Here is a 22,848-nt window from a genome sequence, read left to right as displayed (position 1 = left end):
AAACAACTAACATGGACATCGGCACCATAAAGTGAGCATTATAAATTCTGTGTAGAACATTTATCTTTTTATAAACTCACAAAGGACGACATCAGTCCTAATTGCATCTTTCTCAAAATACACAAAAATGCAAAACAAAAAGTCAAATACTAATCACTTTTTTTTAAATAGAAATGAAAAACAATTTTTTAAAATGGGTACAAAGACGATCAGCTTCCAAATAACCAGATAAGGCAGTCAAGTATAGGAAAATTAGGTAAACTGATGGAGTTAAATCCACCCAAAGCCTGTAGTAAACTTAAAGTGCTTAAAGTGCTTCAAACAAAGTGCTCAGTAACAGAGTGCGTGTCCTGACAAACATTGCCTTATATTCCTTAACAGCATGTAGGCAGGGGTTTCAGGGGTTTGCCGTCATCAAGCCCCATGAAGATATTTTGGACTAAGGCAAATGTGTGAACCAGCTTCCTGGGGTAGTCTAAATGCAGAGCATAGATCAAGCCAAACAATAAAGCAAATGCATTTGCAAATCTGGGAATATCACGCATCACCTAGTCGCCTTTCACCAAAACAGCCATGCTTGAGGAAGTAAAATGGACTGGACTGGGAAGCGCCGTCGGTAACCACTGTGAGAAGGGCAACTGGAGTGTCAATGAGGGTCGACTCATCCAATGCGTCCGCCTGGAATAGACACAGTATCAATGGTAAATGGCCTGTATTTGTATAGCGCTTTACACATTCAGTCATCCAGACATTCACACCCATTCACACACTGGTGATGGCAGCTACATTGTAGCCACAGCCACCCTGGGGCGCACTGACAGAGGCGAGGCTGCCGGACACTGGCACCAGCGGGCCCTCTGACCACCACCAGTAGGCAACGGGTGAAGTGTCTTGCCCAAGGACACAACGACCGAGACTGTCGGAGCCAGGGCTCGAACCGGCAACCTTCTGATTACAAGGCGAACTCCCAACTCTTGAGCCACGATCGCCCCAATTAAATGAGTAAGGTTGGTTTGAGAGAATGTGACAAGCATGACCTGTAATCTAGCAAAACATTCAGCAGTGTAGTGGGTTACTTTGTAACGAGTTAGGGTACTCTACTTTTTTTGAAAAATGTACATTAACGTGTTAGCTTCTTGCATTACATAATTTGTATTTTTATTATTTTTCTAAAAAAAAAAGTAATTTTTTATTTCATGACTTTATCTCAAAAAGAAACTAAATCTTGACTTCAGCCTGGTTTTTGGGCCACCTGCAGCATAGCCATAGTGCTGTGATACGCCTGTGCCCTGCTCCTGACCTGTGTGTGTGTGGGTTTTCTACAGAGAGGGTATTTTGTTTGTACAATTTGGTAGCTGCTAGGGTATTAAATTGTATTTAAAAAAATCCATAGCATTTTATCTTACTGGCAGAATTTAAGTAATGCAAAAATACACTTACATTACATGTCTAAAAGAATTCTGGGTCCTCCTCCCGCAGGTATACAGGAAGGGCACGAAGTACTGCAGTGCGTTTCACGTTGATATCAGGCGCCTCCTAAAAAGGGAAAAGAAAAGTTCATTTAACGCAAAGTTTTCAGGTGTCATTCTTTGGGGAGAATACATGTTTATGAAACTGCATGACATCAGACTCTACTAAATTTTGGAGACTTTTCTTTTAAGATACAACCTTTCTGTCTCTTGTGACAGAGAGTATGTTTCTTAATCATTTGACAAAAACCCTACACAGTATTTTAAAATAGTGTTCTCCAGATCAGAGCTGTGATCTATATAGAACATGGGGTTCAAAGCAAGGAAAAATTGTGTGTTTATCAGTGAAACTTTTAATTTGTGTTAATTTTATCATTATCAATATATGAAATCTTCACCTTAAGGGACTTAATGAATGGTTTCTTCAATAGATCTTTCAACTCACCTGTGTTTACTGTCTCCACCTGAAATTAATTGCAGTCTGAATTTTTTTTTCTTCTGTCTTTTTGTCTTTGGCCTTCAGCCTTGGAAGAAAAAATAAAAATATTGAAAACCTTATCAGCACACTAAATATACAACACCTTGCTATATTTCAATTGTTTTAGATAGAAGTTGCCACTGCTAGCTAAGTCACTTTTGAATGATGCTAATGAGAAGAAAAAAAAAAAAAAAACCTGCCGAACAATGAGGCTGCTGTTGTAAAAACGCCAACTTTCTTGCGTTGTGTTTTAATCGGTTAAAACTGTAAAACTGACGACATAATCTGTTTGAAAAAGAGCGCGAACAACCGCGAACAACTATTCACCACCTGGGTCTGTGCTTTTTAACACAACAGCGCATTCGAAAACAAGTTATTGGCTGCAACATATTAATATACTTGCTTTTTTACGGAAAAAATAAACATAACGAAGGTTCCGTTTTACTTACAAGTTTCTCCAAATGTGTTCTCCAGTCGCTCGAGAAGGGCAGCCATATTGAACAGAATTTTCTGTCAACGTCGTTCAGGTTAGAGAGAAGACGTCATGACGTCATGACGTCCACATGCGGAGCTCGGAAAAAAACATTTACTCAAAAATCATAATTAAGAAAGCAGTATTTACTCTTAACTTCTAAGCCATGTACAATTATAACTGTTTGAATCGTTAACCGAACAGAAAAGTTTTAAGTTGTTTCAACTTTGTGAGGAATTTTAATTGTTATATCCACAAACTTTATAAGTCAGGTAGACTGTTGGGGTTTACAGTGTACAGAGAAATAGATGTGGTGCCTGTAACATCATACAGTAGTTATTTTGAATCTTTGACACGAGCGTTATGACTCTGACATAGAAACACTGCACTCTCACAAAGCAGCTTCTCTAAAGCAACCAAAGTTTGTATTTATTTGACTCTTAATGAATTTACAATTTTTTATGAAACAAAACTTGACCATAAGCTCAGCAGGAAAGTTTTTATTAATGTATAAACAAACGTAAATGTAACCAACATGGCAGAAAGGTCGTTTTTCCACAAATTTCTGAACACGCTGACTTCTTATCGAAACCACGGGAGGCTCCCCCTGCTGGTCATTTGTAAGACTGCGGGGTAACCGAATACCCATCTTTACTTTTTTAACCGTTTCAATCTACCTTTTAAACTTCTTTTTAATTCTGTTCAATAATAACACAGACAATAATTTTCAGAGAAGAAAAACCTCCCATTAAGGTGCCCTGTGTTACCTGCTGAGCACTACACAGCAGTCAGTCAGTCTGTGTTGAAGTTAGCAGCTAAAAACTGAGGGATATTCCTTAAAATATGTAGCTGACCAAAGTTAAAGTTCAACATAGAGAGGGAACGCTGGAAAACCTGCAGCATAAAGAGATGGCTACATATTCCTTTGCTGCTTTTTATCCCCTTAGTGTCCAAATTCAGTTAATGCTTCTATGTTTTGTGTTTTTTGATATCATAATGAGCCATTTTGATGTGTCACAGTGGGGAAAAATGAAACATTGCTGAACTCACTTTGAGCTCAGAACACATTGATAATGGATGATGTGATACTTGCTTATCCACACCAGCTTGAAGAGATATTAGTTGAAGGACAGTTTGGCTGTTTGCTTTGATTTGAAATCTATTAAAATTAAAGTCCAATAACTGGCAATTTTAAAAAAATCTATATTCAAGTTTTACTTTATTTCCAAACTGAATAGTGGCATAACAAGCTTTCTGGTAACCAATTGAATTTCTTTTAGGTCTCTTTTTATTCTCTGCTAACCTCTGAGAGAAATATCTGGCTCTTTGGCTGCTAAATGAGCTACTATATTCACTAGCTAGTTACTAACTGTGCACAGTGGGCTTTTGCAGCTTTCTTGCTAAAAACGGCTGCCTGCTGCAGCTGAAAACAATGCTTTGAGAGCTGCGGCGAGTAAAAACACTGGGGCAAAATACGCTGTAAAACAGAGAAACTGCAGTGTGTGTTTGTCACTGTGAGTCACCCCTTTCATAAAACGAAAACGCACGCAGGTAAATCACTGCTAACATGAAAATTCTGATTTGAAACCACTGCAATGATGGGAAAATTGCAAGTGCTCTCCTCTGCTTCTTTTTACCACTTCACACTTTCTACTCCGCGAAATGATCTGCATTTCAAGAGGAAGAGATCATTTGGAAGATAAGACCAAAATTTATTGCGGAAACGTGAGCATGCAAATTAAAGTTATTTTGGTTAGACTCCAATGAGATGAAACATCACAGAGCAGAGCCACAGATGAAGTGAGGAGATTGGAGTGGATGAGAGCAGGGATGTTGAAACTGAGTAAGAGATGATTTTGTCTGTGTAGGAAAAAACGGAAGTGACCAAGACGAGCCGGAGCAGCAGGAATAGCTCGCATCCAGACAAACAGAGACAGAACGTTCTGTTTAAAACCTGCGCAAAGCCCTAAACTCTCATGTTAGTCCTCATTTGTGTCCTCACCACAGGGAACCTTTGACACGAGTTACAGTGGGTTTTTGTAGTGTTGCCATAGAGTGCATATACAAATGGACAGCTCACCAGCTCTCATCCCAAAGTACAAAAGTAAAGCCAAAATATAACTGAAATAGTTACCATCATTTTGCATTGGAAATGCCCAAAAGTCAGCACAGTAGCCCAACCGGCTTCTGGAATGTCCTTCGTTGTCAAAGAACTAGCTTCATGCTGTTTTCTAGACAAATGTTATTAGCTTCAAGCTGTTTGTCTTCTGCACCTACATGCATAATAATACATTGTCCTTGATACCTTGTCTCCACCCACGGTTACAGCTGTGCAAACTCTGGTTGCAAATTAAGTCATTAGTGCAAGGTGGCAGCGTCCTTCTCTCCACATTTTGCCTTTTGTTCTTATTGCCATTGTTTGTGGGTGTTGCACCAAGCAGCAGCTTCTGTAGCCAAAAAGCAAAGCCAAGACAGTGATGCCAAAAATGGGAAAGCAGTCCCTCAAAGTGTCGCTTGAGACTAGCTCCAAGCAGCACGCAAAATGAGCCCAGTAGATTCTTATTATTAAATATTACTAAGACATGCGGACATATGATGGACATTTTGAGTGATAGGAGATGCTACTAGCCGGTGTCTTCAACTCAGCTAATAATAGAGTCACAGACATGTTTTTAGTGTTGGCGCCATTTGAATATTTTTTTTATTTTAATGGCATCCAGCATGGTCCTCCTGGCTGCTCTGATAAACATGGCAAAGGGGAAAGCACCAACTGTGAGGCATTAAAATGCAGAGTTCACAAATCAGCGATCATGATCTCTAAATTCATCTTTCATATGCAGTCCGTGTCTTGCAGATTAGGAATGGTGTTTGTGCTGAGACAGGGTGGTGACCCACACAGCAAAAGCAAACTGACTTTATCTCTTTAGCCTCATTTAGTAGAAAATGAATGTCAGTGTTCAGGAATCGAGACACAGATGTTATTATTGTGTCTTCGGACAGTCTTCCATTTAAATTTTATGTCCTGAATACAGTCCAAATCAGATTAAGATGAGAACACCAGGATACTCAAATGCACGCAAACATACTCATTAAGCACTTTCGTCCTCAGTCGGGAGCAAGCGATTTACAAACCTGCACCACAGTGGATGTAATTACAGTCAAATCTTACATTTGATGGACTTTTAAAATGCTCATATTTCATATTTATTGGATGTCTGATATCCTTTTAATTCAGTGATCTATATCTGCCTGTCGGGAAGGCCCTATTTACCCGAGGGGATCGGTCGCTGAGGCTTATACTTACTGTGCAATTTTGCCCATGCTACTGTTTCATAGTTTCTTATTATCTCCCCCTCTCTGTCTTCTCGCTCCCTTTCCCTTTCTCACTCTCATCCTTCCATCCCTTTTTCCTTTTCCATTGTCTGCCGTGTGAGTAGAAGTTCACTAAGGAGGCTCCTAAAGAAGATTTGGATGTCCTGATTCAGCCCCTGCTGGAGCACTGCAGCTCAAAGAAGATGAACACGTGGCTCGGTATCTGTCCTCTCTTAACAATCTGTCTCCCTATTCTGCTTCACCCTCCTCTGGTTTTGAGTATCTTTGTGACACGCGGACATATGCGCACACACGTCACTGCCGCTCACTCAGAATTTAACAGGTCTCATATCACAGCCCTCGTATCCCTCAGCCCCCGCCGCCCCTTACATTTGAGTCCTCTTTTCTCTCCTGCTTTACTCCCTCTTTGCTTTTTGTCGGCCCACGCAGTCCCTCTCTCTGTCTGTCTTGCTGCTATCTTTCTTAGTGTGGCAGCTCTTATGAAAGTATAATGGTGCTGAAATTCAAATAATGTGGGTCACAAACTGGGCCATTGCCCCATAGCATTTCCCTTCTCTGGGAAGAAAAGATGGTGCTTTAATATCAGGCAGTGTAAAGAAACAATGGACAGTCTGAATAAGTGTTGAATTTTACTCAGTCACCGATTCTCTTTTCTCTCCGACTCTGACTGGATTTCTTTGTATCCAGCATATTTTTCTCTTCAGTATCTATTGTATCAACATTTTTGACTTTACATCTGTGCAGTGTTTTTACTCCTCAAAGGCCACATTGAATTTATCACCAGCACTTGGTGTTAAGTCAGCATGAGCCCAAAATTTGTAAAACATCCATAAATATCTCAGTTATTTTGCATTAAATATACATAAAATGTATTTGAGACACAAACTAAAATAAGACCGGGGGACTAAAGGCCTTTATCGATGTGTAGCTGGTGATTGATTGACTTCTGCAAGTCTCTTCATATGTTGACATCCCCAGAGAGTCCAAAGCTGTCTCACTCTCACACTGTTGTCACATTTTAACACACACTAGTGTCACTTTCCACCATAAACCGTACTGTGTCATGATACAATTTTACCAGGTGAGAAAGCCCAACTAATCGTTTAAAGTCCTCATAAGAAAATCCATGACTTTCATACAGCAGTATGAAGTTTAAGGCTTGTCTGGGACTTTTTTGTTTCATGATTTTAGGTCTCAGTCACACAGGTCTAGAGACCAGGAGGCAGGAAAACCAAAGACATTGAGTTTATTCGCCCAGCCTTCATGATTATACCAAATTCCATTAAATTCATCCAAATCGGAGTAGAATTAATCAGTCATTCAAAATGTGATTGACCAAGAAGAGGCTACCCTTGTACCTCAAGCTAGCTTGCATAGCTAAAAAAGAAAGATCTTACTCTGGTAGAAAAGGTCAAAAACGGCTCTTGTAGCCCCCACAATGCAACACAACCTTGCTTGCAAAAGCTAAATCTGAGATATCAGGGTCACAGATTTGCCTCCAGAGGCATTACGCGGCTGTTTTTACAGGATATGTGATGCTTCCTGTTACTAGTAAATTTGCTGTAACATATACAATTCATGGAGAGCTGACTTTAAAATTAATGGAAGCAGTCATGTCACTATGACGGTATCCTGCAGTGGTATCTAATGGCATACAAGCAAAAGCAAAAACATTCAGGGAAACCAAATCCACAACTACAACTTATCACGTCAGCAGTAAAGACCTAAAGGGTGTGCCAAGCTCAGGGACTGTGATGGACACTGATCGATCTTACCCGGCGGGTGGATCTTTGTCTCCAAAATAGACGGACCAGATTTCAGACATTATTTGGATAAACTGGCCAAATATTCAGGATTTAAGTGGCTACTCTCTCGCCTGAAACAATATTAAAATTTAATGACATAATAGCAATCCAAGGACAAAAATTACAACAGCCTCAAGGCCTTCTGTCTCTTATGTTGCTGCTGATCTGAATGAAGCCCATCAACAACCCCCCAGTTTCTCCTCCCACCTCAGCATCCTGGAGACGTTCCACGGCATGTGCTCTTTTTTTCTCTACCTGTCACATTTCAGCATCTCCTTAGCATCCACTTTGAGAAATATATACAAAATAGTCTTTGTGGCTTCAAAAGCCAAAACTCTTTACTGACAGTTTTCTTGGCCTAAAAAAACACGACTAAGGTTTGAGGATGTTTTACCTTTACACACGTGTGTTAATGTTAGGTGGACAAATTTGTATTGCATTAATCATGAAAACTCCAAATGATTTTGTTTTAAACATTTTATTCATTAGTTTTCATTTGGTTCATATTTTAATAGCTTTCATTATTTTCTCCGTAGTTACTACCGGGTAAAGGTTATTCTTTACGTTTGTGCCTACAGCACTGGCAAAGGGACAAAACTTGTTGGTTTATGGTAACGGCCTGTAAAAAGTGATTCATTTCAGACTTTCAATAAATGAATAAATAAAAGACATAAATAGGTAAACAACACAAAATGAAAATAAACAAGAAGAACAGCAGCTGCAAACTGCAAACTTAAGAATTGCCTAATAATAAAGAATCCATTTCCAAACACCATCTGAGTCTGAAAAGCAGCAAATGACACAGAGAAACTTCCATTTTTCCACCAGTTTCACTTGATAACAGACTATCTCGCTGTGTCGCTTACACAATTTCAGGGCATTTTGATGTGAAATTGGTCTTTTGGAAATGAGGAGTTTTGCTTCCAATATCTCAGAATTTAGAGGGAACACAGTGTATATGTGACACTTTACAGGGCTATAACTATAATTCAGCATCAGACTGTCCTGACAGCGTGTGCGTGACACTTTCAGGTAGCCTGCTATTGTTCCAAAGTATTTCATTTATGGAGAAGGGACGTGTCCCAAGCAGGGGCGCAATTCCCAGGGGGGTTAGGGGGGTTATGACACCCCAATAATCAGACCCAACCAATATGGTCCCGAGCTGTCATGTTTCACATGTTTGCAGATAGTCTGTGATTTTGTTCATAATATGAATGTGTTCATCTGTTTAGGTTTCTTCAGTCATGTAGTCGTTTATTTATTAAGTGCGTGACCGAACGAACACGCGTGAGATTATGTTCACCAGGAGAATCTTACACTCGAACCGAAATGAAGATTGACTCTCAGAAGCTAATGACCAAACTTATAGCCCCCATGACATCCCAGGAGTCCTACTGTTGGCCCTAACTGTCCCTCATAGTGTTGCATTTATTTAATGCACATGCACATATCCCAGAGTGCAGGGAGACACTAAAGAGTCATTTGGTGATGGCTAGTATTTTAAGCTGTATAGCAACACCATCACACCCTGATTAACACCTAAAGCCTGCATTATGTTCCCTGTAATGATAATACTTTTTTTTTTTATCTCTAACTGCTGCTCCTCTGCTGGCTTCCAGAAGCTAGCCAATGAGTAGCAATTGGGCTTTTAGGGAGGAGCTAAAACTGCTTGTTACAGCTCTTCAGCTGAAGAGCTGCATAGCAGGCAGTATGAATATAAATAATTTTTGGGTGTGTGTGATTCAGGAAAAACTGCTGAGTCTTAACATAAAAATGGAAATCAGCATCATATGTAATATTAATATTTTATATATTATATAAATATTTGCACTTTAAACAACTGCCTGCGTTGCATAACGCGGCTGCTCATCTGTACTCACCTCCATCGCCTCACCGTTCTCTCTCTTCCTCTCTTTTCCTTTAGGTGTGGTTTACGGCTACAAGGGTCTGCTGCTGCTGCTGGGCATTTTTCTGGCATATGAGACCAAGTCTGTCTCCACAGAAAAAATCAATGACCATCGGGCCGTGGGGATGGCTATTTACAACGTTGCTGTGAGTCCGTAAAGAAACAGCTCCATCATGCCTAAGCCCATTTCTGGGTGCGGCGGTTTAAATTTTTACAGCTGTCTTGCTTTTGTAGGATGTGGAATAACAAAGTGGCAATAAGTATGGTTTTTATTACTCCGTAGCACAAAATGCCCGCAGTATATCAGCGGGGAGTTAATCAATGCCAGTGGTCCATGATTACTTTGGAGCTGAGATTTTTTTTTGCCTTCCAGAAGTTACTTTCCTGCTCGTTCAGCCAGGTAGCTTGGCCAGCTCTCGAGAGGCAATACGTTACAGGTTCTGGTCGTTTATAAAAGTTAATGTCACAGGTAATTTAAAGGAACTCGGCATAACTTGTGATCAGCGATACGTACATCCCTTAAGTGAACTGCAGGCATCACTCTTTAGCATGCAGGATGTGCTTGTACTGTGGCGTGAAAGCTAATATTATTCAAAGCAGTGACAGCATACACAAGATCACAATTATATTATGCTAGCTTCTGCAAAAAAACAAGTGAGAAGGGGCCGCTGACTTACAGGGAGGCAGGGGAGGTAGACGGGCTTGTTCCAGACAGAGGAAGAACCGAGGGATGACATAAGATAAATAAGGATTATTATGAATGGTCCTGGAATAAGAATACAGCACTGAAAATGAGCACGATTGGTCCATATTAGGCTTGTATTAGTTGCCCATACATGACTACAATGCTTTGTGTACACCTACAGTTGGGAGTAAATCTTTAATTCAAATTTTAGAGTCAATTTAGATTCAACAAGGAAGTTAATATTCATCTTGATCTGGGATTTATATATATGTGTATATATGTATGTTTTTCTCTTAAATTCAGAGCCCCTATTGCATTTCTATCCAAATCATTCTGCTGCCAGCTCCAGGTGCTGCCTCATCGTACCTGCGCTGCTATGATACTCTTATTTCAAGTCTTGTTTGCAAAGTGCAAACTCAAAGACATTTCACGGTGAAGTAAATGTTAAATGAAATCAAAAGAATACAAAGCAGACTGTTACTGCGCAGCACTCAGATGCAAGCCAACCTTATCAGAGTGCTGCAGTTCAGCTTTAGTGCTGGGCATGTACTGTGTGTTGCACAGTGCGGGTAATGCAAAGTGTATCTCTGAGACCACATGCACAGTATGGAGTTATCCCGTCCCATGGCAGCAATAGGTTTAAAAATGCACCCATTTGGGCACTAAAGAATGGCAGTAAAAGCAGCCGTCAGTCATAAACATTTTTCAGCGGCTGTTAATAGCAAGTGAATCATCTTAAACGCAGGCACCTAGGATGCACTTCACACTGGAATAGCAGCCATTATGTTCACCGTAGCCACTTTAGACAAATTCTTGCTGCCATTTCCTGACACTCTTGACACAGACTAACTTTGGAATTGATGTAAAATGTCTGCAGGAGAAAAAATAAAAGTTGTTTCTGTTGCTTTAACTGCCAGCAGAGGGTTTTTTTCCCTGTTTTGATCAAGAGAAGGCAAACGTTTTTTTTAGGTTGCTGTTTTTAACTGACATTTTCCTGCACTGGCCCGAATCCCCATTAATATATGAATAAGAAAGCTCCCTAATGAGCAGCTGCACATTTATCATCTTATACTCTGTGGATATATAATTAATAAATGGACAGATCTCGCCTCATTTATCGAGGAGAAGATTTATCATCCATCCATCATTTATGGTTGTTTATGATGTCATTAAATGCAGCTTTGCGTGACCATTTCGTCCCATGGCTCCACAATGTGAGTCACGTCTAATGTTGCTATTTTATCTTATAATATTCACATTTCAGTTTTATGACGATGTCAATAGTTAATGGCGTCTGCGAGGGGACCTCCTTCCTCTTTGCTAAGTTGTGAGCTCCAGGCCCTGATGAGATGACAATGTGGAGATTGTCAGCACGCTGTTGCCACTTCAGTCATGACTTTTTAATGCTGTTTTCACATGGGAGCCCTCCCCGGAATGATAAACAGATGCCTGATGCTTTTACGGATGTGATTTTCCTCCCCTCTCATCCTGTCGCTCTCCAACTCTGCTTTATTCTCCACCTCCTGTCCTCCAACCCTACCTCCCTTCTTTCTTTTTACATTTAATCTCACTCTCCCCTTTGTTCTTACTTCTTTCTCTCTCTCTGTCTTCCTGCAGGTGTTGTGCCTGATCACAGCTCCGGTGACTATGATCCTGTCTTCACAGCAGGACGCCTCCTTTGCCTTTGCTTCTCTAGCTATCGTCTTCTCTGCCTACATCACACTGGTGGTGCTCTTTGTACCCAAGGTGCTCCTGCTCATGATTGACACCTTTTAAGATCCGCTGACATTCATAGTGAAGTGAAACTGAAGGTCAAACGTTTCAAATTCAGCATCTTTAGGAATGAGCTGCAGCTTGTAGCGCACGACAGTCGAGATCACGTTATTCACTCTGACAGCTTTTTTGTTTCCCAACTGCATAAACACGCTTTGACGTTTGAGTGTAGCGCAACATTGGACCGGCTCAAATCATATCTGTCTTACCGTTTCAACATTAAGGTAATAATCTGCGAAATTTCTTGCTGGGAGCTTTTACATTTGTAGCTGCCGTAAACATTTGGAGTAGGAAAAAAAATCTTCCGCAACAAACAAAGTGAGACGTTTTACACGTCTGGCAGTGCCGTGGGTTTTTTGGGTTGTTATGAACAGAAGAAGAGCCGCGCGGTGCACATGCTGCAGACAGAAGGAAGAGTGCTGCTTACAGAAATTCAAATTTCATTAACAGGAAATCACAATATCGTCTCCACCCTTTGATTATCAGGATATTTGTGGGAGCTCACTGCTGTGCAGAGACGGCGCAGCAGCGAGTGCTGAACTTGTCACTAAAGTAAAATAAAAGTCTTCAGTGATGAATAATATTTTTAAGCCTTTAGAGAAATGTGAGTGATTTGGCTGAGAGGGCTGCAAATATTAAAGATGTTTTATTACGGGCTCTGAATAGATGCATTATTCATTGGGCGCAGGGTAGCTGGTCTCAGTCCTGATTTTCTTCTTTATTGAATTCCTGTCTCTGCAACGGTCCAGATGCGGCGTCTCATCACCCGCGGCGAGTGGCAGTCGGAGCAGCAGGACACCCTGAAGACCGGCTCGTCCACCAACAACAACGACGAGGAAAAGTCCAGGCAGCTGGAGAGGGAGAACAGGGAGCTGCAAAAGATCATCCAGGAGGTGAGGACGCATTAAACAGATGCACATATCATTATTATTAAATACAGATTCCAGTTTAACCTGGAGTTCACCCGTGAAGGCGATAGATATACTACACACTCGTAAAAAATCATTGTACAGTGTTAAGGTTCAAAATATTGGGGATGGAGACAAGAGAAAAAACCACAATAACAACACTGGTCCGGCCGGGTTGAGTCAAACGATGATTTAATGATCACACACGTGGGAGATGGACACTGATGCAGACAGCCTCAAAATCTCAAAATGGTGGAGCATTGCTCAAACTTTTATAACCTCTGGTGCCTCCACCTTATCATAAAAAGCCTAAACATTCACATGCTCTCTCTCACACAACGCCTAAGCTACGACCTTGGCTCCCTGTTTATCTGCTCCTGCTGAAATGGGGCAGAAAACTCCAGCACACTCTGTTCTCTTCTACTCAGACAAATTAGACAATAACCTTCTGCGAACAGTATTTCTTATAACTCAGCAATATAATGCATCATAAAACAATATCATTCATTCACAACAAGTCAGCAATTTAATGTAATGCAAATCAGTTTAACTAATGCAATAGTTATCAGCTTCTTCTAATTCAGGAGAATAATGCAAACTAAAACTACATCATAATTCACAATCTTTAATTAGGGGTATAACATGGCATAAAATAATATCATAATTTTACAACAGATATCTTATGTAATTCATTTATTATGTATGTTTGTGTGGCATGCTGAGCACTGAGAGTGCTGCCTGTGTGAACATAGATATGCTGCAAGATGTTCCCATGCAGTGCAAACGTGATGACCTCATTGCCTAATATGTGCATAGAAATGCTCTTAACCTGCACGGTAATTAGATGCATGTGGAAAATTCCTTTTAAGTGTATTTGTGCGTTAGTGTGTCGGAATCATTATAAATCAATAAACGCATGTTCGCTCACTAATCATAGACAATAGAAATGATGGATATAAACACTGTGATGGTGCCGTTTCACTCCAACGTTAGTAAATGAAATCCTGCTATGAAGCATTTTCACCATCGCAGTCTGCACACTCATTGGCTGACAGCTCATTAGCCAATGAGCTTACCTCGGATAATCTTTGTTTTTAATTATATTAATGACTAAGGTAACTTAGCATGTTACTGAGTATAAAACTAGTGCCTAAGACCCTTAAAGGCTAGACGCTCTCTCTAATTGGAAAACTTGGCACTTTTTGTTGGGTTCACTTTTCAGACCTGGAAGCTCTGTCCATCATTAAAACGCTCTTTGTCCTGCCGCCATTCTCTTTGTATGGAAGCACATTTACCTCGGGGTTGAACAGCAAAGAGTGAAGCTGTTTTCTTGGAGAAGCCTGTCGGCTAAAGCAAAACAATCTGAGGATTTTCAGCCAGAGAAACTGAAAAATAAAGAAAAACAGTGTCAGAGGCCAAAAAAAGCAGAGTTTTGATAATGGTTCAAGTTAAAGGGGGAAAACTCTGAAGCTCCGTCTGCATTGACTGAGGAGGTGAGTGTTGCGTTCCCAGAGACACAGACTGTGGCTCATCTGATCTTTCAGTCTAAAACTCAATTATTAGAAACCACAGCTGCCACAGAGCGAGTGAGGACATCCAGCAAAGACTGAAGTTTCTTTCGTTTTTTTAATGGCTGTGATTTTAAACCCTAATGGGAACAAATAAAGTCACCTGAAACCTTAAAACTACAGTAATAACAGTATTATGTAACTTTTAGTGAAAGGTTGTCTGTCGCTTTATGTTTTAAAAGTAATCAAAAACCTGCATCTCTTCACTTATTAAATTCATGTTTGATTTAATTCTTTATTGTTATTTTTATTTCAGTTTCGAAAACTTTAATTATGGTGACAAAATTATTATTGTTGTTGCTTAATTTAAAGATATGTTTTTACTTTTTCTTGCACAGCTGGTCTTTGGTCGTTCTCTAAATGTGATCATGCTGCACAGAGTGAACCATTTACTGTCCCAGTGAGGATGTGTTAGCTTATGTGAAATACCTTTTCAGGAATCGGAGCATTTTCCTGGTAGTTTTGACAATTTCAGAAACAAAGATGTGAATGAAAAAGAAGAAACAACTAGTTAAACATTATAATAATGTTATTGTTGCTGTGGTGATTTTCCTGCTGTTTCCCTCAACCTTTTTTGGGATAATCAAACATTCCTGTATATGCTGGGAAAGTCCTGCCAATGGAGACGGGAGTTTCAGTTATTGTGTTTGTTTTGCTGTCATCACTGTTAATAACAGCGAAATAACCGTTTTGTTTTCATGTTATTTCTGGCTCATCTTTCTTTATAAGTAACAATTCATTTCATTATGGTCTGTATTTGTATAGCGCTTTACCAGTCCCTAAGGACCCCAAAGCACTTTACACAACCAGTCATCCACCCATTCACACACTGGTGATGGCAGCTACATTGTAGCCACAGCCACAGCCTGGGGCGCACTGACAGAGGCGAGGCTGCCGGACCTCTGCTGATTACTGTAGTGACCGTGTATTCCAGCTTTCTATATTTAACATTATTAGATCTGCGGTGGCTCACTGGGTTGTGTTATGTGGCGTTCTGCCATCTCCTTGTAGATATTTAGGGAAGTTTCAGAGAATATTTTACAGGAAGTAGCACAAGTTCCCTGCAGGTTTCTATGAATTATATAAAACACTTGTGTTTAAGGTTAAATGTGCTTTTTTAACCTGTAAGGGGAAATTTCTACGTTAAAGCAGCAACAATTGTTTAAAAAAAGTGCCTGAGTGTGACATTTTACTAACAGCACTAATAATAAAAAAATATGAGCAGTTATATAAACAGCATAAAAAGTCTAATCTTAAATCCTGGAATGATCAGAAGGCTAATTTGCTATGTTCTTCGGGGATCGCCGTCCAGGGACACTTGCTGGGTGAGCTAATCAACATGCATATTCATCCACACATCCTGGTTTTGTTTACTTCAGAGTCATAATAGCCCTGAACCTGTAATAACATCTTCTGATGTCTTGTTTTGTCACCCAAACGGTCCCAAAGATATTTCACTCACATAAATCACACAAGCTGAGGAGCTGAAACCCACAAATGTATTTCACTAGGAACATTTCTGAAGCAGTTAATCAGATATCAGAGTTGCTTTTTCACTGTGATTTATTTTTAATCAGTTTAATTATTATTTTTAAAATGTACTTATTAACCTATAGAGGCAGAGTGCAGTTACGTCCCATCCACACAGGAGGGAAAAAATGAATGTCTCTCTCTGACTTTGTTGTGTGAAGGTGACTCCTTGTCAGATCCATCTGCAAGCAAAAAATGGAAAATGACTAAAAGCTGCTGCGTGGTGGAATCCACCGCCAGCAGAATGAGGGACCCGGAAATGGGTTTTTTTTTATGAACTTTGTAATTGGAAAAAGTTTCAGGAGCACAAAGTGAGACGTTGGCAGAAAGACAGGGGGTTGTTTATAATCCTGACACTCAGGATGTGAGGGGTTTATCAAAAAGTAATATGAATAAATTACTGATTTACTTCCTGAAGAAAGTAATTTGTTACTCTTCTCGTTACATTACTTTTGAATTTCTCTGCATCATTGCCCAACTTACATTTTCACATAATTATTAGTTAACAGTATAAAATTGCAGCGACTGACACTACAAAAACCCTCTGACAGTGCAGTTTTCATTGGACATCAACTCATAGTTACTTTTCTGAACACCAGATAGATTTTGAATCAGATTCTCTAAAGTCCTGCACAGTATGGAAAAACACTCCTGTCCCTGCGGCAAAATCACATCATCACGCCAACCCTGGCTAATTCAATGTTGGCTAATTTAAACTGACAGTGTAAAAATGATGTGTTTGCTTTAATGCTTTCTGCCACAGAACAGCGACTTCAATGATCCTGAAACAAATGGATCAGCATTAGCTGACTAACATTCTTCATTGCTTTCACCATCAGGTGCAGCAGGTCATTGTCTCAAAGTCAAAAAGTTTTATTTTATTATTTTATTATCACATTTTGTTCTACATCATAAATACTTTAGTAAATACCCCGCTTGTGAATTTTGAAACCTTTGTGCATCTCAGAGAAAGTGTTCATTAATAATCAACTAAATAAGAATACAGAAGTTATCTGGGAAATTCTGCATCATCATAAATGTCAAGTTATGTGACCTGGTGCAAGACCTACTGATCGCATATACACTTCAACAAACTGACATCATGGAAAAATCCCACAGTTTTTGTCAAAGGAACCCAGGCAGTTTTAACTTCATGGCTGGCCACCAGAAAAGTGTTTGTGCTTTTCTTCTTCTGAGAGTTGATATAAAAATCTGTGACATGCTTGTGCTGCAGTTATACAGAGTGTCAGTCACGGGCTGATGCTTCGGCCCCCGGGGCTGTGTGCCGATCACATGACAAATATCTGCTCTAGATCATCGTAGGGATGCTTCAGTTTGTAACTGCAGACTCTGGTTGTGTTTTCAGAAAGAAGAGAGGGTTTCGGCGCTCCGCAATCAGCTGGCTGAACGACAGGCTCTACGTAACCGCCGCCGACCCTCCACGGGCCAGAATCAGAACCACAATGCCCCGCCTCCTTCTTCTCAGCCAGATCCCAAGTCCCTGCTCCCTCCGCCCGGCTATCCCAACCCAACCACGGACAATCATTCCCTCCCACCTTCCTTCTCCAACTCCTCCAACCTCTACCCAGCAGACAGCAAGATGAGCCGCAACCACTGTCACAACAGCCAGATCCCGCTGCTGTATAAATAGGTGAAACACGGGAGGGTTCGGGTGGGGGAGGCGCACACGAGGGACACAGAACAGCACGAGACACTGTGAGTTTCACTTGTTTGGGCAACGAGCACAGCGGAGTAGTGACACTGTTTTAAAACACGGCGTGGAAGCTGAAATGAGTACACGGGAGTGCTTTATACTCGGGGAGAGTCACACAGGTAACACCCATCCTCTAAGTTTTGATCTCACTGTGTTCAACCCAGAAACACGGCGCACGCGGTGGCTCGACGTGGCGACAAGCACATCTAAGACTAGCAGCACACGACGTCTTTTTCAAAGATCAAGTGAACAATAGTCTCTTAATCATTCCGCTCCCTCATTCGTTATCTGGTTTCGTTGTGGAGACGCAGTGTCGAGGATCTTCAAAGGATGTGTTTGTGTCTTTGCTATATCGTCTCCACATTTTGTCTCTCGAGTTCATTAACTAGACAGACATGCGGTAGTGATTTATATTGGTCTGTAATATTTGATTGTTTTGTCATAGAGTTGTTGTTCTATTCTCTGTTAAGCTTTCAGGAGAGTTGTGAAAACTGAAATTTGCAAAGGGACAAAGCAATGTACAGTTTTGACTTTTTTTCCCCCTCTAGTGTTTCCTCTAAAAGCAGCCGAGAAGCTCAGAAGCGAAAAATGTGCATTATTAAACAGCCATAATTTAAAACGGCCAGGGAGCTAAGCATGCATGGATGTCTGTTGTCAGGACTGTGTGTTCAAGTACAAAACTGCATTTTAATAAGCTAGTTCCTTATTAGACCCATGTTGAAGAAGACAATGATCAAAGTTACTGATGAATGAGGACAGTTTTGATAGCTTTGGGGTTTGAAATCATATTTTACAATGTATTTTTTGAAGTTTGTGTTTATTTAGCAGTACAGTACAGTAGGAGACATCAAGTCAAGTCACATCAAGCCTGCATCTAACGTATCTTGCAGATATTGTCATCTACAGTCCTTTGGGGTCGTCCTCTTGTGCACTTCTGGATCTTATCCAGCACTGATGCTGACCCTACTTTCAAATCACCATTTGGGGCCCTTAGCTTCAGTGGGGCCAAACACCAGTTATCAGTGGAAATACACTCCGTGTGCAGTTCTGGCAGTCCAGGAGGTCAGGAGTGCAACCAGGATGTTCATGAGGAGTGAAATTTTCCGAACGTTTAAAAGGTTAAACGCAGTAAATCTTTCGTTCTGTCATCGTTTAAGCACATAAAGGATTAAAGACCATGACATCGCCTCCTGAGGGTCAGTTGTTTTTCTTGGCATTTCAAGGGTTAAACACTGTAAATTTGTCACTCAGCCAGATTTAGCTCCTTGGAAATCCATCGTCAGCCCCAAAATAAATGGTGAAGCATTAGTGTTCTGATACATGGAAGCGCATATATGAGGTTGAATGGTCCTTGGACAGAGAATGGAAGTGTTCCAGATGTGCACAAGGAGACTGCATTGAATGGGATATCAGACAGTTTGATTTTTATCTGTGGAGTCCTGGAAACATTTGATATGAGTAATCACCATCACTTACCATGATGACCAAGGCCCAGCTGTCTATTCTGGCTGCCTAATTTCACGGGGTACAGTTATCCGTCAAACACATTCATATACAGTCTACAAAACTGGAGCCATCCAAATTCCAACATACTTAATAGAAGCACAGTCTGTACTTTCTGCCTTTTGTAAATCTAAACCACTTTATGTTTGGACAGCAGTGAAACGTTGAGGGCTTCTGTGATGGCTATTACTGTAGATATGCAGAGAAAGCACAATTTTTTTATACCTGTAAATCTGTTACCCGTCATACTTGTAAACTTCGTTTTTTGTGTCGTATGTATACGTACATGAATTTTTTCCTTTTTCCCACAGACGATTGGGAATGAAGCTAATTTATTTTCTTCATCTTTTGCCTTCAGCTAAGTGGTGAAAGCATCCATGAAGGACTTAAAGTAATGTGACATAGTGTATTTATTCGGCAGTTAATGCGGATGTACTATTTCATTCATGAGCTATTTCCAGATTTTATAAAGCAATGACGCCTGAATGACGCTGTTAGCAGGTAACACAACACTTTGTCAAATATTTTTAAATATCTGTAAATCACAGTGTGCACTTTAAACCGAACAAACGATTCCACTCTGTGTCGCTGTTACTCGGTTTAGCTCAGGGTTTGGGGGAGGACCGTCAAAGTCAACTTAAATGAATGAAATAGGCCATATTTATTAACTGTGCAGTACCTTGATCACTTGATAGTGTAGTATATGAATGCAGAAATTACTTCAGAAATGTTCTATTATCTTGCACATATATAAGAATATACATGGATTTGGGGATATTTGTATTCACTATATCTAAGATATTAAATGTTAATATATTTCAGAGTATGTGTATGCAGATATATGGGTACCATAAATAAAATATTTGTTTTTTCACTGGGTATTTCTCGTGTTTTAATTGATACGTTTTAAAATATGTGGACATATCATATGGATTGTTGTGCATATTCCAAAGGCACAGCACATGTTTGCTCATGTTTGCACTATCCACTAGATGTCACCAGTTATTTGTTGTTTTTCTGATTTGCTCGGGCTGTTTTGACCAATTCATCTATGTCCAAGTGAAACTTGATATTTGTCTCTAGGTCAGCTCTGCAGGACTCAAAAAACCAAATAAACCCAGAAGAAAAGCTCATTAAACAAAAGCTAGAAGCAAAATTTGACACGATGACCAACTGTAAAGCCCAGTGGGAACCTCATTACCGAGACAATGAGTGGATGTTTGCCTTGCATATGAAACAAAAGTAGACAAATTGCTCCCAAGTGCGTCCGTTATTTGTATGATGTGTGTTTATAGATGATGACAGTCTGACAAACCCAGCTGTGCCACAGTCCCATGATCCCTCATCTCGCACAGCTTCCCGTTCCGTCTTTTTTCAGCTGACTGAAAGCAAGGTATGTGGTAATGCACAGGGAAAGGGTTGGTGTCGAGAACGAGAGAGGCTGTGTGTGGGGGTGGATGGCTGCCATTGGGGAAAACCCACTCTGAGCTGAGGCTTCTGTGGGCCTCCACCTGACACAGCACTCGGCAAGAGGCAGAAAAAAAGCAGGAAATTCCCCTCCACTTGTGTGATCCAACAAAGGAAGTATTTGCTGGCTGTGGAGGAATTTCATAGCAGCTGTTGCCAACTACTGTGTGTGTGTGTGTGTGTGTGTGTGTGTGTGTGTGTGTGTGTGTGTGTGTGTGTGTGTGTGTGTGTGTGTGCTGCAGCGCCGGCTGGACAGACTTCTAACTATTACAGGAGACCATTCTCTGTAGTTTTCTGCATTTTTATTCTTTTCACAACTTATATAAATTTTTAAAGTTATATAAACTTATATAAATACCTTTAAAGTCCCGGTCCCAGTGATTTAAATACAAATAAATACAAATAAATACATACAAGCTATGACAGCACCTCTGTATCTGAACTCTTGAGCCAAAGAGCCTTGTCATCATCTGATACAGCAGAGGAAATCTAGCCTCATACAATCTCAGGTCAGTATAAATAATATGTCAAAAGTGCCTAAAGTAGAAACAATGTTGCAAACTGTTACAGTTTATATAGTTTTAAAAAACCAGCCTAACGTTTTCAGCTGGGAATTTCATCTCCATTGAGATTTCAATATTTAAACATCACCATGTGGATGAAATAAAAAACTATATGTTCACATAGTTTTTAAGCTCCATGCAGCTTTTCTGCTCAAAGCGGAGAGTCGTTTCAAAGTGCAAACACGCCAAAGAAGGTCCTTCCTTCGTCAGTCTCCAGCTCTGATAGCTGGTTGGTTTCTGTCCACAGCGTGTCTCCTTCGTTCAGCTGAAACACAGCGCCCAGGTAAATGGCGTTGTACCAGCCGTGGTCTGAGAAGCTATCCTGAATGGTGTCTTGGCATGCCGACCTCAGGGCGCTCATCAGAGTGGAGGGGCTTCCCACAGACTCTGAGTAGCGCCAGATCCTGTGGCTGAGAATTGTGAGGCTTTTTTCCTCATCTTCATTGTCATCGCTATTCCCACAGATCACCCTGAAGGATGCCTGGCTGTAGACGAAGTACAGGCCGGTGTGTGGGATGATGATTTTGTTGGCCTCCAACTTGAAGCCGCCCTGAGCGAACGCCTGGCCTTGACCATTCCTCCACTCCAGATGACCTTTTGAGTCGCTGCCTGCAAGTAAAGATCAGAAACGTTACAGCCTTGAAATACCGGAGTGTGAATTACTGACAGGTTTGTTATTTGGAGAGCAGAATGAAGTATTGACTGAAGCTAATGAATGACTTATGGGACTTCCTTATTGTGCTCTTGGTTTCCAAAAAGAAGAGAGCTACCAATACCACAGAGGGAGAAGAAAAACTCAGAAAAGCTCCTTTGAAGGCTGAGATTATGAGCCTATTGTTTGCTGAGGACCAAATCAAGGTAAGCGGTGACTCACCTTCTAGGTGGATGGCTGCCTTGGCTTTGCTGCTGATCCATTTTATCGTGGAGTGGGGCTCTGAAGGAAGGAAGAAAAATGTGAGCTTGTCTCAAATAATCCACAAAGACTCAAATGTAGCTCTCAAAACCTCTCATAAGCACCCATGTGTATAATCACCTGGTTTTTCGCCAGTGTTCTTCGCCTTTAGTGCTTCTGGCTGTCCTACTTGTGTCTGCATGGAGGAAAAAAGAATCCTTAGATACATATATAGACACACACACAGGTTTTGAAAGACTTTTCATCATACTCGAAAAGATGAGATGCTCCTTACCATCCTTTCTGGCCTCGTATTCCAGTACCAGGCAAACAGCAGGACACCTGCTAAACAAAGAGCCACGACGACGAGGACGGCGCACACCTTCCATATCCACTCTGCAGGTGATTTCTTCTCAACTAAAACTACAGTCTTCGCCTCAGGACCGGCCTCGACATCAACTGGTGTGGTTGTGTATGCAACCATGCTGTGCACAAAGCCTCTGCCGTCTGATCTTTAAAGAAATCCAGAAACCGAACAGTTGTCTGTGTCTTCTGTGCTGACACTTCTCTCTTTGAGTGTGCTGTTTGTGTTAAGAGTGAACTTCTGCTGGAGAGTCTGTAGTATTTATGCAGCTGCAGGGGAAACTCCAGTGATGTCACCGTGTAAGTGGAGACAGCGCAGCAGCAACAGCGGTGGCAGCAGCGCAACCGGGGTCATGGAGAAAGGAGAGTGAGAGGGAAGGAAAAGTTACAGAACATTTAGCGGAGTGTCACCGCAGGAG

General features: G+C 40.8%; 2 protein-coding genes and 1 long non-coding RNA gene across 3 annotated transcripts in view; 1 reads left to right on the top strand and 2 right to left on the bottom strand.

Moving 5' to 3' along the window:
* gabbr1a (gamma-aminobutyric acid (GABA) B receptor, 1a) overlaps positions 1–17,578 on the top strand; it is a 141,621-nt gene extending 124,043 nt beyond the window's left edge. Inside the window, exons 19-23 of the mRNA XM_085366700.1 lie at positions 5,857–5,950; positions 9,482–9,609; positions 11,766–11,894; positions 12,671–12,814; positions 17,294–17,578. Of these exons, the coding sequence (XP_085222826.1) occupies positions 5,857–5,950; positions 9,482–9,609; positions 11,766–11,894; positions 12,671–12,814; positions 17,294–17,578 (780 nt within the window). The remainder of the gene's footprint in view (positions 1–5,856; positions 5,951–9,481; positions 9,610–11,765; positions 11,895–12,670; positions 12,815–17,293) is intronic.
* On the bottom strand, positions 391–2,440 carry LOC146623530 (uncharacterized). Its single transcript, XR_014906579.1, has 4 exons — positions 2,397–2,440; positions 1,915–1,993; positions 1,441–1,536; positions 391–678 (listed from the first exon to the last, which is right to left on the bottom strand). It is a non-coding gene; the product is annotated as an uncharacterized LOC146623530 (long non-coding RNA).
* Positions 17,579–21,343: 3,765 nt separating the features above from the next.
* tnfb (tumor necrosis factor b (TNF superfamily, member 2)) lies at positions 21,344–22,637 on the bottom strand. Its single transcript, XM_085366702.1, has 4 exons — positions 22,362–22,637; positions 22,208–22,262; positions 22,049–22,108; positions 21,344–21,783 (listed from the first exon to the last, which is right to left on the bottom strand). The coding sequence occupies exons 1-4, from the start codon at positions 22,548–22,550 to the stop codon at positions 21,344–21,346; spliced, it is 744 nt and encodes a 247-aa protein (XP_085222828.1). The 5' UTR covers positions 22,551–22,637.
* Between the last annotated feature and the right edge of the window lie 211 nt (positions 22,638–22,848).

The sequence above is a fragment of the Diplotaxodon limnothrissa genome, linkage group LG11, assembly GCF_057381915.1.
Source record: "Diplotaxodon limnothrissa isolate DT_005_m linkage group LG11, D_limnothrissa_male_GT1.1, whole genome shotgun sequence".
NCBI classification, from domain to species: Eukaryota; Metazoa; Chordata; class Actinopteri; order Cichliformes; family Cichlidae; genus Diplotaxodon; species Diplotaxodon limnothrissa.
The sequence above is the reverse complement of the archived record's forward strand: the minus strand, read 5'-3'. Positions and strand labels throughout refer to the sequence as shown.

What these genes read in the sequence shown, in the direction of transcription:
- tnfb (XM_085366702.1), bottom strand. Translation starts at nt 22,550, where the DNA reads ATGGTTGCATACACAACCACACCAGTTGATGTCGAGGCCGGTCCTGAG. An exon ending in ATACGAGGCCAGAAAGGATG is followed by an intron (nt 22,263 to 22,361) that starts GTAAGGAGCATC and finishes TCCTCCATGCAG; the next exon opens with ACACAAGTAGGACAGCCAGA. An exon ending in GAACACTGGCGAAAAACCAG is followed by an intron (nt 22,109 to 22,207) that starts GTGATTATACAC and finishes TCCTTCCTTCAG; the next exon opens with AGCCCCACTCCACGATAAAA.